The sequence below is a fragment of the Notolabrus celidotus genome, chromosome 9 (genome assembly GCF_009762535.1).
Source record: "Notolabrus celidotus isolate fNotCel1 chromosome 9, fNotCel1.pri, whole genome shotgun sequence".
Taxonomy (NCBI): Eukaryota; Metazoa; Chordata; class Actinopteri; order Labriformes; family Labridae; genus Notolabrus; species Notolabrus celidotus.
Window position 1 is genome coordinate 19,330,834 of NC_048280.1, and position 15,686 is coordinate 19,346,519.

Below are 15,686 nucleotides of genomic sequence, written 5' to 3' on the forward strand. Positions count from 1 at the left end.
TTACTCAAGCAAGCCATATACATTGTCCAATGCCCCTGTACCTAAATATCAGTGCACAGATTCTTGGAAGCTGAAAGGAAGTGTGTCTGGTTTAAAGTGAGCGTAGCACTAGTGCTCCTATTTATTATTTAGTAGAATTTTCAAGCTGCTTGTCACATCTTTTGACATGAGAACATCAAATATAATCATCACAAAATCGGTTGTTTGTGTCAGTATTTGTTTGGTTAAATTACTTGGTGTTGATATCTCAAAATATCTAAGAAATAAAACATTGTTTTATATTGACACCAGTTTCCTTCCAAGAAACGAAAGTACGTCTGCACATGGCGAAAGCATGGAGATAAGATGTTGCCGTAGCAACACCTGCAGCCACCTCATCAGTCTCCATGACCTCTTAAATGCTTCTGGCCTTTATCAAATGTATGAGTCAGACTCGTGTCCTGGTGTGGGTGTGTGCGTGTGTGTGTGTGTGTGTGTGTGTGTGTGTGTGTGTGTGTGTGTGTGTGTGTGTGTGTGTGTGTGTGTGTGTGTGTGTGTGTGTGTGTGTGTGTGTGTGTGTGTGTGTGTGTATTTGTGTTTTGTGTTTTGTGTTGTCTGTCATTTCCTCAATAATCATGGAGGGTGCAGCTCTGAGAAAGTTCTCTTGGTAAACTGATATTATTGCTTCCATGGAAAGTAAGTAGCATGAAGTGCGTGAAGAGAACAGAATATAATTAAAATTGTGTGATTACTAAAATTAGGATTTTATTTTATTTTATGCTTCTGTTACTTCTCAGATTTTATTTTATCGATTTAATTGTCATGGTTTTAAGTATTGTATATCCCTTTCCTTTCCACTTTTACCTATTACTGTTTTTATCTGTCTCTCTGTTCTTTTGTGAAGCACTTTGGGCTCTACGCTTGAATTTATGAAAGGTGCTCCTGAGACCCGGCAATTCATTTTTGTCCTCTGGGGAGGACATGCATTTTAGCCATCTAATTTAAGAACCATATATATTCAGTCTATAAAAACCCCACTGTCCTGTGAAGAGGACATCCTCGGCCTTCTAATGATGTCTCACTTGTGTGTATGTGGCCAACAGAGCACATGAACTTTCTTTTCTAAATGGCTGAAAGCTCAACTTTCACAATTTATGGCACCAAAGGAGGTGAGGGATCATTTTTTTGCAGATATCATGATTCTCTTGCAAATATTGAAATTGATTCTTCAAAGAGTCTGTAAGGGTATTAACCTCAATTTAGTAAGATTTCACAAATGTACAGTAATTTGAACCCTTTCAAAACACAACATTTATTCAGTGTCCTTTGTAGTGGACAGCAGGACTAAATACAACTGTGTTTAACCAATTTCTGTACACGAGGAAGCAAGGGCTGAGTTAGGCTGAGAGGATTTTACATGCACACATGCACACACACACTCACACATGCACACCAAACATACAGTACATGCACACACACACACATGCTCATACATGCACACATGTGCACACACTGACACATCAAATCAGTTAAAAAATTGATTTAGGTGACTTTCAAGGGTTGAGTATGCATTTTAAAATGATATGTTAATGTTCTGATCTGTTCCCACTATATAAGTGTTTTAATGTTCATGAAATGACACGAAATCTTAATAGAAATACACAAATCATTGAAATAATATAATTACATTCTGTGACTTATCACGACTTAATGATTGCTACAAGGGACAGATGATACAAATTAAATTAACAACATTATTGTTTTTTTTCTGTAATGTTTTTCTTTCAACCCCAATACTTATATTATCTAGAAAAAATGATATCAAAACTTTTTTTCTTGTGGGTCTCAGGAGGATATAACTAAAAACCAGTTAAGAGTTGAGTTAAAATATTAAAAGAGTTTAGCATTGTTGGTATCAATTATCTTAACGTATGTCAGTCACAAAGGTTCACACTGACATAAGAAATACAATTCGAGATAAGGTCATCCAGTTTCTCTTCACAAGTCTAATATGTGGATGATATAAATTCCTAATTAAGTTCTACTTATACATGTCAGAGATCCATTTTAATAAAGGAACAGGTGTATTTGTATTACGTCACATTTTCAATACTGCAACAAATAGTCTGATAATAACCAGTTTCAGTTTCCATTATCTGTCTGCAGCTGGGGATAAGTAGGGACTATTCCAGCTTGACTGTCATCTTATAAAACAATCCGCTTTCTCATAACATTTGCAAGGATTAACCAGAGATTTCATACCAGATCTGTGGGATTATCTTTATCTTGATAAGGATCTCGCAGATATCCAATGAGCGACCTCTCCTCCCTCCGTCCCTCCCTCTCTCCTCTCAGAGAAAAATCTGACGTGGCATGAGATCCGGACGTGACATAGCTACACATCATCCCTACTCACCTCTGCAGCTCAGTCACTTTCTACCACATCCACGGGTTGTCCTGGTCCTGGAGAAGAGCTGAGTCCTGTTTCCGATCTGAACCAAGAAGCGTGATGTGGCTGTTCGTGTTGGCCGGTTTACTAAACTGCGCCTCGGCCTACGATGTGGATCTGAAGAAGCTTGAGGGGCTCGCGAAGGCGAGGGTTGAGGTACAGTGACACAAGAGCCTTATTTTACGGGACTTCTCTCTGCATTGACTTTGGACTGAGGTGTTGGAGTAATTAATTGAGTATGATTCCTGCAAACACTTAAACGGATGCGTTTTGTTCCGTATTTTAACTAGCTGGGCGCATGCGTGAGTGCGTGATTTAGGGAAGTTGTATGAATAGAGATTTAGCAACCCGGGTGCTTTATAAACACACCTGTAGCCTAATAAAGGCTGTGTTGACAACGTTGTTTGCAATTTCTAATTCTGCGACACTTGGGCTTCATTTCTGGGCCAATGCAGACACACGATTTTTCATTGCCCGGGGGTCTGATCCCTGGACAAAACTTACTTACTGAAACTCTACCCCTCATATTGTGAGAATAAAGCCCCCCCTCCCCATCCCATGGTGTCACCTAGCCACCACCCTGCCAGCCTCTCATCTGTTGCAATTGTTGTGTGAGTCCCACCCTTTACCTAGAGTAGACTCATATTTCCAAAAAAATGGTCGCAGTTCTTCCCAAAGGACTGAACCTGCACTCAAAGGATTCAACACTGCAGTGATATTACTGCATTGAAGACAAGTGTACACAAGCAAGAAAGTCAGAACAAAAACTACAGCACAAAAATATACACAGATCTATTTAAGTAGCGGAAAGGTCAGTTATCTTCTCCAATGAAAGTAATGTCCTGTCCTCACAGTATGCCACTTGTAACCATGTCCTTTCCTTTATACTCTTGTCTCCTTGCAGTCGTGTGGTGGATGACAGCTTAACAGGCTCAGAGAGGTAAGTTACTCCATAAAACACAGAGCAAGTGTATGAGGATACTGAGGCCTAATCCCTGTCTAAGAGCATTTGCTCACTGTGGAACATGTAACTTTCCACATCTAAGGTTTCAAATAATCTCCCACAGATCTGTGAGTGAAACAGCTCTGAGTGACAAACATTAACCCCTCCCTCTGTCTGCAGGTCAAAGCCTTTGTGGTCGAAGACATTCCTCTCTAGTATCCTTTTACTGAAGAAGTTCACTCTTGTTTCTTAAATATGTCTGCTCATGAATTTCACTCTACAAATTTGTCTCACCTTCTTCTCTGTGCCGATCCTTAACGGTCACTTTCTCAGTCATAACCTGGTGATGAAGCACATCCCCGGGGCTGACCCTGAGCTTGTTCTTCTGAACCATTATTATGAGGAGCTGGATGTAAGTCTTTGTTCTCCTGCATTTACATTTGAACAGTACTTATTTTAAAATATGTTAAACCCCCTGCATGTGTAGAATCTGATTTGGATCACTATATCATTAATGATATATATAATAGGAAAATTGCATTGTAATTCAGTTACAAAGCACTGTTGTCAGTCCATTTATTCTCAGATTCCCAGGGTTACATCTGTGCAGTTGAACGGTCATGGTCTATCTAACAAGTAACTACAGTCAACTTCAAAACCCTACACACAAGGGCTGAAACCATCTCTTTTATAGCAGCTTTTTTTTCTCCAAACATTGCTTCATAGTTATATATTTTATTTCCAAATGAGAATAAAGACATAATAAAGAAATTTAAAGTATCAATTATGTCTGTTGCCACTTGGGGGCAGAACATCAACACCATGCTGAGAGGGCCTGTTCAAATAACACAGTTTGAGATGAGAGAAAACATTGATATATTTGAGTACTGCCACAGTCTTTTAAGATTAACAAGATTCTGAATCATTTTTTGTCTTAAGTATTGGTTTTAACATGCTATGGTTTCATTTTTTTCTTACTTCTGTAGGTGTAAATGTTTATTAATTTGCTCACCCTGCATAAAAAGTAACATTTTGGCACTTTTAAAACCCTTTACTCAGATTTAATAAATATGCAAGTGTAAACTCTGTTCAAAGAGGTTTTTTAAATGTTATTTTGATATGAATATATTGCCCTTTTTACAATGATGCAATATTACAACACAACTGAATATTAACACCTGCATGCTGTTATTGTGTGTAAAAGCAGAGCTCCTTGTCTCCTTTTGTGTAACTCGTCTGTCGTTCTAGTAGCTGTCCAATAGAGGCAAACATTTTAGATTTTTTTTTTCTGTCTTTTTATTTCAATGTTCATCTCTGATTGCTTTTAAATGCATTGAAAAAGGTCCTTAAAGCAAGCTGCTATTCATCAAGTCAAACAATATTTAATGCAAGAATAACATTAACACCCTGGAATCATCATTTAACTTGTGTGTCCTTTTAGCGGATAGCTCTGTCTGACATGACCCGCTCTGAGATCAATGAGCTGATGGGGAAGCTTGGCTTCTACAAGAAGGCCAAAGCTGAGGAAGAGGTGCCCGAGGAGTTCCGTTTCTCTCCTGCCAAAGACAGCCCATTTAAAGATGAGCCAGCACACAAACCTGCCACTTCTTCTCTAGTCACAGAGAGCTCCTCCTCAGAGCCAGACCAGGAGGTCCAGCATACTGACCTATAACCTATCAAGGAAGAGAAAAGTAGGAATCTCACAGTACCTCTTTGCCCCTTAGCTGCTCTATGACCATGTGGTTTCTGCAGTTATGACAGAAATGTTTGTCATTTTTAGTAAAAAGGCCAGCAGATCATGGAGCAGCCTTTGGGCAAGGATGGAATTTTAGCATCAGCAAAAGACCTTTAAAAAGGTCTCTAGTCTGAATTTGCACATCTTCTTTTTGCTGTTTCCTCTTTGTTTTGCAGCAATAAGTACCCAACGGGTCACGTTGTGAGTGCTTTTCTACTCCCCACATAGAGACTGGAAGTGTATGTTTTAATTTGTTGTGACAGCTGTCTTTAGGATCTTCCCCTGGCTTGAGTTCTCTTGTGTGCCTGACTGTTACCAACCTGCTGTGAAACTGAATGAAGCCTCAGGCTGAAAAACTGTCTGACTGGCCTGAGGTTGATGCTACATGTTCTTGTGGGTGGAGCTAATGCACACAAGAGTAGTCAAGTCAAAGGGTTGTAAAAGTGGGAAATAATAAAATGAAAAAGGTAAAGTATCTCTTGTCATCTGATCCTTTAAGTGTTGACGGTTGATGATTTAATGAGTGTTTCCTTTTAAACTCCAGGAGAACATTTGCCATCTTTTAGGGTTCAAACAGGAAGTGTGTATGAATGCTGCATGATGCTTGAGAGGCATAAGTCTGTTGTAGCGATTTAGATTTTGCAGCAATAATCCACCACACTTATTCATTTCTCAAATAGCTTTTATTTCCGTTCACATTTAACTGGTGCACAGAAACAAAGTTAAAATGTGTTTAAGCTCTTATGTACAGCACTCACTGCTTCGTAGAAGGTTTTCATTTCTCAGTTGGCAGCAGTGGAACAGTTCAATGATTTCTCAAATTCAACCAAAACAAAGCTTCAAGACATACGTTTAGTCAAAATCAGCTCTGAAACAATCAGAATCTAAACATCAAGGAACCTTAATTTTACAAGCAGAATAAAAATCTTCATTTAAAAATGTTCTTAGCTTCATGCCATAAAATGTACAATTGTCCGCTTTGTTTTTTCATGATTACTCACGTTTCAACCGAAAGCCAGCTTTCATCAGGCCCACTAACTTCTCTTAAAAGTTACCCCTATTTATTTCACAAAACATTGTGGTAGCCATAGTTCACTGACTCACTTTAAACTGAACTTTTAGAAGCATAATATACACCAACAAAAAACAAAATGTTAGATTTTAAAAAGTCTGCAGCATAGCATAAACAGGAAGCCCTCTAACAGAGCTGTGTGAGTGTGTTTGGCAGGGCAGGGCTGTGATGCTGGGCTTTTTTTATATTCTGCACAATCCCTGGTAGATAAGCAATGACAAACATCAAGTGATGATGATACAGTTCAGCTGTATGGCAGATGGTAAACACCATCATTGTTTCCTTTTAACCTGAAGAAAAAGTGTGTTGGATTTAAGCATTTTTTTCCTACTGCTGCAGTAACACATGAGGGTTAACATGTAGAAAAACAGAAACATGTTCTCAGTAGCACTGTAAGGTTAAGAAAGGTGAGATAACTCAGCATTTCACTGCAGCAATGCAAGTGTTGCATTCATTTACATGACAAAGAAAATAACTTCCATGTGCTCATGTATTAAATATTAAAATCTACATCATCTTAAGAATAATAACTTATTTTATTAAAATTCTTCAAGCTACCAATGTTTGGTAAAAAAAAGTAGTACCAGAATGACCAAATAATGCTTTTACATGGCTGTTAGGATTTTTCTTGGTCATTTTTCTCTCTTTAATGTTAGAAAAATTACAATATTTAAAAAAGAGTAGAAGAAAAAAGGAAAGTTTCAATAACTTAAAATGGGTAATAGCATTAAAATATTTCTCTTTTCTCTCCTGATGTGTTTTCTGTACATTAGTGTTGTGACACAGCCACTGAATGTTAAATATAACCTGACACAAAGCTGAGTGTTAGCACAGTTCAATAAAGTCAAACCTTAAAGCTGTAAAAGATGCCTTATAAAACCTTTGGCGCCCTGTTGCTGGAGAAAGGTGGACTGCCTGTGTTAATGTGTGTTTTTAGATAAGAACTGAAAGGATGTATACACATCACCACTGCCAACAAAGATAAACAAACTCACACAAACACACACACACTGTCCCAGCTGGTCCATCAGAGATATGTGACTCTGTGACAGCCTGTCAGAGTGCAGGGCATCATCAGGTGAACATGGAGAGATGGAGCCGGAGCTTGGATGGGGCTCTGGGGTCAGGGGGGTTGGGTCCGGTGAACTCAGGAGGGGGAGGCCTACACTCACTGTTCACAGGTCAGAGGTCACATGGCCGACCCATGGACATCTCATATCTGCGCAGGTGATTGACCAGGGACTGTACATAAGTGAAGACGCACTTGGAGTCAGGTTTATTTCCCATGATCATCATGTCCTCCACTTCAAGCAGAGGCATGCAATTAGCGTAGGTCCTGAGGAAGAGACAAACAATAGTGTGTGAGGAAGAGGAAGGTGGAGAGACAAGAGGGAGGAGAGGACCAGAAAGGGAGAAGGAGGAAGGATATTATCTAGGATTCCCATTTAATCACCACCACCAATGCTGTTCCAACAAACTCTCTGTCACACGCACGCACGCACGCACGCACGCACACACACACACACACACACACACACACACACACACACACACACACACACACACACACACACACACACACACACACACTGCTGTGGTTTTCTATTTCCCTTTTGTTCTTCATCCCACTTTTGTCCCCAAACCACCTTTTAACATCCCTATAAATACATTTTTGTAATGCATTGTGCTATAAATAAATTAAGTTTTAAATCAAACACATATTACGTTACTTGTTTAGAGTGACCACAAGGTGGCATTATCTCCACACAGTGTAAACCTTACAGACAGCTTCATTAACAAAGAGTAGAGTAACAGATACAGAACCAGGCTTTACCTCGTGCATGAAAAAATAAATGTAAATAACAGTAATTTAATGAATTGCGGACACAAGTCACTCTGCACTTAACTATTAGGGTACCTTTTAAAAGCTTAACAAGCTGAGTGTATAAACACTTGTAAACTTATATTTGATAAAAAGTCATTGGACAACACTGTGCTTTGCTCTCTGCTTTGTTTCTCAACTCCTCTGTTTGAAACATCACCGTGCTGCAGGTCCTTTTAAAGTGTTGAGCTGCAGATGGTTCTGGCTCTCTGCCTGGGCCATAGTCTGGCTTTTTAGAGATGCACACATGGACACACACACACACACACACACACACGGACACGGACAGGGACACACAGACACCATGTTTGGTTCTTCGGACCTCAGTAACTTCAGATGAACATGAAGGATGACATATCAGAAAGTCAACACTGATTCTTTATGTAAATTCTATCAGCTGGAAACAGGCCTGTGATTGGCATCAGAGAAAAAAAAGCAGGACAATTCCGGAAGAATTGCATCCCTTGTGTAAAACATGTACCTACACACATTCATAAACCCCCCCTCTATCCCATAAGTGGCGTTCCTTCTTTGGCTTCCCCCGACTCTCACCATGGGTTCAGTTTTAGGTGGGGTGCGACTCTAGGAGGAGTTTTTGGTTTTAACCAGGCCTTTGGTCACCAGGCCCCTGTAGAACTCCTGCAGGTAGGTATACACACACTTCCAATCTGGCTCGCGCATCTTCACCATGTCGTCCACGTCAAGCAACTGGGGACAGTCCACCATTTTCCTGTGCCCACACCCGGCAGGGTGGGAGGAGGTGGAGGGTGAAAGAGAGAGAAGAGATGGAGAGGAAGAGGAAGGAAAGGAAAGGAAGAAAATAACAAGGAGAAAAAGTAGTTGACATGAGGAAGAGAGTGAATATAGATAGGTGGAAGAGAGAAGGAGCAGGACAGAGATAGTTGAGGAAGGAGAGGAAGGAGGAGGAATAAAAAAAACAGATACAAGCAGTGAGCAGCCAAATGTCAAAGAGACAGAGAGAGAGAGAGAGAGAGAGAGAGAGAGAGAGAGAGAGAGAGAGAGAGAGAGAGACAGCACACAAAGAGAAACAAAAACATTACATTCTCTGTGGTGACAAAAATATCCATGAGTTGACATGCTTCATGAACATCATAACACATTCAGCATGTGACAAACACACATAAATACATGGGACAAAACAAAATGTCAAATGAGCGTCAGCTGATGCTCATTCAGCCTTTTTGTTTGTTGTGCACTAAGATGAAACTTGATGTCAAAACTGCTACATTCTTATAAGAATACAAGTCACAGTGAAAAAAACAAGGACTCAGCTAAAAACAGAAACATACATTTCTATAGTGACTCTATAAACACACTGGTGCACAGGATGGTGTGTGTGTGAGAGAGTGTGTGTAGGGGTATCCAGATAACAACAAATTGCTGGGGGTGCCTGAGGGGGGAAGTGAGTGATAATGCAACACAAAGGTGGAGAAACGAGGGCGGTGGTGTGGTGACAGTCCGGTGCTGTATGATTGACATCATCCTACTTGGGAGCATGTGAGCACACACACACACACACACACACAAAAGGTGGTGGAGGGGCATCAAACGTGAAAACGGTGTGATGAAAGAGAGATCGGAAAGAAAAATAAGAAGAGAGAGAAAAGAAGGGTTGGAGCCGAGGTCTGTTCATTAACCTCGTAGCTGTTTTGGGACAGTTGTTCATGGGTCTCTGGATTACAGTGGATGGAGAGGGTCACGGCAGTTACTCATGAAGGGGACAAATAGAAGGTGGAGGTTTAGATGTGGAGTAATTACAGTAGTAGCAGTAATGGGGGTTCGCTCAGCCTTGAGTTGGTTTGCTACACCTGGGAAAAACAGGAATAGTTAGTCCTTGAAAATCAGTAGAGGAGCTTCCACGTGTTTTTGGCTCATCTCAGTTCTCCAGAATCAGGGAAGTATGTGAAAAATCAGCGTAATGCAAAGAAAGATCAGACGTAGGTACGAGCTGGAAGCAGCTTTGATTGTTTGACTTTCATTGTGTATTCACTCCGCAATTGCCTCAGGTTGGAGGAAATGTCCTAAGACCAACAGTAAAGCTAAGTTTGCTGAATCCTCTTCTGCTGGTTTCTTCGCAGTTACAGTGCCGAGCTTAACAGAAGAAGAGCTTTGCTGCAGTTGATTGGGGTTCTCCAAAAATGTCACTCGATTCTCAAATTCAAAACAAACAAAAAGCTAAAAGAACCAATGTGGTTAGTGTTGATATTACCAGGAAAAACAATTGTTTTTCTCGTGTGTACTCACTCTGCAGTGTCGAAGGCCACCTCAAAGTTATGCCTGCGGTTGCTGGGGATCAAACTTTCGTAGTCGAAGGCTTCAGGGAAAAAATTGTGAACCAGAGCACAAAAAGCCATGCCATTGCTCCAGCTGGAGGAGAAGTTCTGAATGTCCACATGCTGAGGGAGAAAACAAAGCGAATAAGTATGGCTGGCTGGGGGAGATAAGTGATGGAAACTTTCCTGAGGTAAAAGCTTCTCTTATCTTAATCATCTGAATTAAGAGATGAGCACTAAGTCTGGTTGGCTCACCTCATATGAGCGGGTCTTGGCACGGCACCAGTCGAGCAGCATCTGCTTGATGGAGTTTGCATTGGGTACACCAAAGCTTGTGGAGCGCTGCACCTTGTTTACCTTGGCGACGGCCTGATTTCCAGGGCTGAACGAAAAGTGAGGTTTGTGTTAATATTTACATGATCAGACCCACTCCTTTTCTTTCTTTGGTAGTAAGATCTCTCTGTTTATCCTTACCCGCCTCCCTCCTTCTCCAGCTTCTCTATCATGGCTTTGCGGGCCTGCATGGCCGAGGTTTTTGGAAGAGTTTGAGCCCTCATCAGCTCCTTCTTCCTCTCCGCCTGCTTTCGCTCCACAGCCGCCAACCCGCTGCTGCCACTGCGAGATGATGACTCATCCTCTCGATCAAACACACTGAGCAAAAACATGCAAGGGAAGTTAACACCTTAAAGCAGATGGATTTTAAAATTAGGGTTATGAGATTTTATAACCTACCTTCCCACTTTTTTGCTTGTGTTAGAGGATGAAGATGATGTGGATGATGTGAAGCTGTATGACTTTGACTGGACTGTTCCTCCTGAAATAATTAAAAGAGACATTTGAATGACAAACACTATATCAGATACACAGTATTAGAAGAAAGCAAGAGATCAACATTAAGTCTTAACTTACTGTCTGTTTTCTGCACATAACTGGATTCAACGACAGTGCTGCGTGATGATCTGCTCCTATCATCTAAACACACATGTACACTTTTATATTATTCATATTCTCAACAGACTGTTTTCTGATCTCTTTTTCTGTTCACTTGTTTGGTTTTCTTCTGTTCAGTTGACCTTTGGGTCTTGCAATTGTCAGATTAAAGGTTCAAAGAAAGTTCACAAATGCACTGTGAATGAAAAGAAAAAAAATAACTACCAGACTGTGCAAAGCGGTCAGTCTTGGTGACTTGACTAAGGCTGGAGCCATCTGCAGATTTCTCCATCTTCCTCATCACCACCTCTCCAGCACCGACCCCGGGCCGGCTCTTGTGCGCTCGCTCGTCTCTCTGGTTCCGAAGCTCTTGCAGACGGGTCTCGCGCTCCTTTTCTCTCTGGTCTGGGTTGGAGAAGTAATGAGGGGTAGAGAGAGGGGAGGGAAAGGGATGAAGAGACAGGGGGGGAGGTGGGGAGATGATGTCAGTGGAAAAAGGGAAGAGACCATGAGGTTCTAAACAACCTGACAGCAGCTCATCTGACGGCCACAAAGATGGATTATAACAGACTTCCAAATTTTCAGATGATGCATTTCAGAATTCTTTCCACGGCACTGTTTAATTCCTCTGATCACACAAACACTTGCAGGTGGAAGGCTCACAGAAGAGCCAGAACTGTCAAGTAACATTTACTGCACAAACATCACACATCAAAGAGAGCACATATGCTCAAATCGTCCCCTTTGGAAGTCTGTGCACAGTTCAGTGATGTCTAGAATATTGGCAAATCCCCACTTCTCTATCTAGCAATCAGCAGAGTTAGTATTATAACAAATAATGCAATACCATTGTTAGCTGTTGTCTGATCATTGTCAGCAGTGTCAAATGTGTTTTTTCAACTTGAAATATGTCAAAATTTCCCTCCAGATCTTACTTGTCATTGTTTTCATTTCCAAATTAATCAGAGGTGCACGGGGTAGGGTGCTCAGGGCAGTCTTAGACCCTTATTTACTAAGTTATTGAACCTTTTTAGATTCGTCCATCATTAACTCAAATCTGAGAATACAGTTGAAAGGTTAAACTGTCAGCTCAGTGCAATCAGAGAACTGGTGAAACTGGTGAAACTGGTGAAACCAACACCAAACAGAGATCACGTTAAATGTGGTAGATGTTTCTGCACCAATGTAGCAGCACACTGTGGAGACTGTGAAACACTGCACATTAAAAAACATTAAAAAAAATAGGACTCATGCATGTTCAAAATAATATCAACATATCCTTCATTATCCACCACAGAAATAAACTGTTTAGAAACTGTAGTGGTCTGACAATGACAGGATGGTGCACACAAAAAGTCAAACGCAGGCATGTGTCACTTGTTAATGCACACTGCACACCAACCTGCCCTACCTATTTCCTCCTGAGTACATCCCAGCATGGCCTCTGAGGGCAGAACGGACAGAAACAATGTAGGAACTGCAAGTTTGTTACATACTTTAATTAAAAGGAGGCCAAGGTTAAAAAATTGTGATATCATAAAGAGAAAAACATGTTTGACTGAAATGGGGCAGAGACAGCAGCAGATATAAATATGGAAGGAAGAAAAAGAAGAAAGAAAAGAAATATGGTGAGGTAACTCCTGTGGTTTTTCTTCCTCTATTACCTCTCTTTTTCTTGCGAAGGTCTCTCATGGCTGCACGGATCATTTTCCTTTCCTCAAAGTCTTTTGACTCATCCAGCTGTGGAAGAAAAAACAAAGCACAATCGGAAACAGTGAGAGGTCATTCCACACAGAAAGCCACAGTGACATGGCTCTATTTATGCACGCAGTGCTAACAAAGCATTATACACACACATATAACTGATTTTTCTAAATATATCTATATAACTGGTGGGACATGATTGAAGCCATTGTATTGGTTAGAAAGGGTGCTTGTTGTGGGGGCTGTGTGGGTGGGTACAGGCTGGGGTGCCTGCACACACGAGTGCCCCTAAACGTACATGTAACTTATTATTTGCGTTATTTATTTCTGTTAATCAACACATGACCTACATATTTTATTTTGCTTTGACTCTTGTTATTAGTCTATCAGGGAAATAATTTTCATTGTTATTGGGAAGCCCTGGGGAGGGGGGAACAAAAAAAAAAAGGGGGGGGGGGGGGCTGCATTGGAGATGGACGATGAAAAGAGGGACAGATATGGACACTGGCAGACTGTAAAATGATGAACTGTTGTTGTCTGTCTGAATGCAATGCTCTAAAAAAAAAAAAGGAAAGAAAAAGAAAAGGTGCTCGTAATTCTATTTTATCCAGCATTGTAGTGTGGGTGTGGGGTACCATTTTATCAAGGAGCTCTTCATCCTCCACAGCAGCCAGCTGTTCAGCAGTCACTTTTCCAGAGGGTTGCTCAGGTTTGGTCTGAATACTGGTGGAGCCGTTGGGGATGGCTGGGACGTGACAGGCCACAGTGACGGACGGTCCAGCTGAAAACACCGGCATAGAGGCCATGACAGGCTCCGTCTCCATCTGTGAAAGACACATTAACAAACACACACAGCATTAGCATGAGGACACACAGAAGTGCAAAAACATATGCTTGGTTATTTTAATTAGGCACAGAGTGAAGATTTAAAGGGAAATAGTTCATTATTTAGTGAGCTGTGATCTTGGTTGGATTTGTGCTTTGCTATTTGAGAGCTCCTGCAAGCAGATTCCTCTAACCTCAGGTTAAAGCTTCAGTTTTAAACCAAAAAAACCCTTGAAAAGGAAAACATAACTAAAGCTTGCAGACATTAAAGACATGATAAGCACAAGAGGATTTGTTTAACTCACTGCAGCCATAATAGGCCTGAGTGTGTGAAGCAGGCTCCTCTGATAATCACTTTTCATACAAAGCCCCCCCACTCACCACAACGCATCATTTCTTCCATCTACTCTGCCTTCCAGCAATGCCAGAGAGGGTGACAGCAAGCACATGCGAGCAAGAGCAGCTCTGCCAAGATACTGTTAGCAGAGTCCATGGAGTGTGACTGATGCCCTGAGTGTCTAAATGACACTGAGCTCCTGGGATCCAAATGTTACTTTGACAGGTACGATACACCACTGAGGCCAGAGCAATGCATTATCAGATGTAAGTTCTGAGGGAAAAAACCCTCCCTAGTCAGTGCACCACACAAGGAGTTGTGAATATTTTGGGGAAAAGTAAAGAGAGATACAGCATGATTAAGGAGAAGTGAAGCACAACTCATCATCACAGTTTGTTGGGGTGAACCTGGCTTTTTATCAGTACATTATTAGCAACCGTTAATCCAACGAAAATCCCTGATTACGTTTCTTTGAGACGAAATGCCTGTGGCAGACTCAGGGGCTCTGGCTGATGCTTCAGAGCTTTTGTTGTAGCCGAGTACAGATATAGCTCAGACAGCTGGCTCTGTTCCTATCCACCACCCAGCCCTTCTCCCAGAGGGCCCCAGCTGGGCCAGGTCTCAGCGAAGTACAGAGCCAAGCACAGCCAGCCACAGTGCTGAGTGATCGAGAGTGACCACTGGTTTCTAAGACTTCTTCCGACCTGGAAATGAATGAACTGAGACGGACTTGACCGATAAGGAATGTTTTGGGACACATCAGCCAAACTAAGTCATGGACGGAATGTATGCAGGGGGAATAAATGTCAGTTACCTTAATCCTCCAGTCATGTTTAATTCAGATTAAGCAGACTCTTCAGCGTGTGAATCACTGCGCCACATAAACGCTCTTTTTGTTTGGTTGATGGATAGATCAACAATACAGCACTCACCCAAACAGCTGGCGTGGGAGACATGACTGATATTGTACAAAGACATAGGAAAAAATGGTCTGATATGGTCACCCCTCATAATCACTATCTGTCTGCTGGGAGGGAGAAACAGTTAGAGGAAGACAGCCTCCTAGACAAGATCGGCTGACTGGCAGACTCAGCTGTCTTTGCAGGATTAGACAAGAATATGATCTGTGGCTTGTTGAATGACAGAAATTAATTATACAAACCCTCAGTATCCCTCAAAATGTCACCATTCCACACACATACACATACACACACACGCACGCACGCATGCACACACAGATTTGTGAAAGATTTAAGAGCAGACAAGGTTTAAGGAACGTGAGCATCAATCTCTATAACAGTTCAGCAAGACCTCAAATCCAATTCTTGTTCTGAAGCCAGACAAGTTGAACCGTTAGAAATTATTCCTCCTTTTTAAAAAACACCAATGCTTAATTTCCTACCAAAACTAATCTAATAGATGATATGAAGGTTGTGAACTAAAGGACATGGACACTGATCTTGTTACAACGTCCTTTTAAACTGCTACCAGGAAGTGTTCCTACTCTACAGAGCACTTGCATGCAAACACACACAC

General features: G+C 41.3%; 2 protein-coding genes across 5 annotated transcripts in view; one reads left to right on the forward strand and one right to left on the reverse strand.

Moving 5' to 3' along the window:
- Window positions 1–2,337: 2,337 nt before the first annotated feature.
- On the forward strand, window positions 2,338–5,581 carry selenom (selenoprotein M). Its single transcript, XM_034691527.1, has 5 exons — window positions 2,338–2,584; window positions 3,333–3,368; window positions 3,552–3,586; window positions 3,705–3,783; window positions 4,813–5,581. Exons 1-5 carry the CDS (start codon window positions 2,489–2,491, stop codon window positions 5,041–5,043), a joined length of 477 nt encoding a protein of 158 aa, XP_034547418.1. The 5' UTR covers window positions 2,338–2,488; the 3' UTR covers window positions 5,044–5,581.
- Window positions 5,582–5,767: 186 nt separating this feature from the next.
- The window catches only part of smtnb (smoothelin b), a 51,277-nt gene continuing 41,358 nt past the window's right edge, over window positions 5,768–15,686 (reverse strand). For 2 of the 4 annotated variants that reach the window (XM_034691524.1, XM_034691525.1), the window contains 10 exons: window positions 13,624–13,812; window positions 12,949–13,024; window positions 11,510–11,689; window positions 11,264–11,326; window positions 11,087–11,168; window positions 10,829–11,005; window positions 10,610–10,736; window positions 10,326–10,477; window positions 8,613–8,790; window positions 5,768–7,514 (listed from right to left, as the gene is read on the reverse strand). In XM_034691524.1, the coding sequence (XP_034547415.1) occupies window positions 8,643–8,790; window positions 10,326–10,477; window positions 10,610–10,736; window positions 10,829–11,005; window positions 11,087–11,168; window positions 11,264–11,326; window positions 11,510–11,689; window positions 12,949–13,024; window positions 13,624–13,812 (1,194 nt within the window). In that variant the 3' untranslated portion in view covers window positions 5,768–7,514; window positions 8,613–8,642. Of the gene's footprint in view, window positions 7,515–8,612; window positions 8,791–10,325; window positions 10,478–10,609; window positions 10,737–10,828; window positions 11,006–11,086; window positions 11,169–11,263; window positions 11,327–11,509; window positions 11,690–12,695; window positions 12,729–12,948; window positions 13,025–13,623; window positions 13,813–15,686 lie in introns of all 4 variants that reach the window. The other 2 variants (XM_034691522.1, XM_034691523.1) reach the window with 2 other exon arrangements.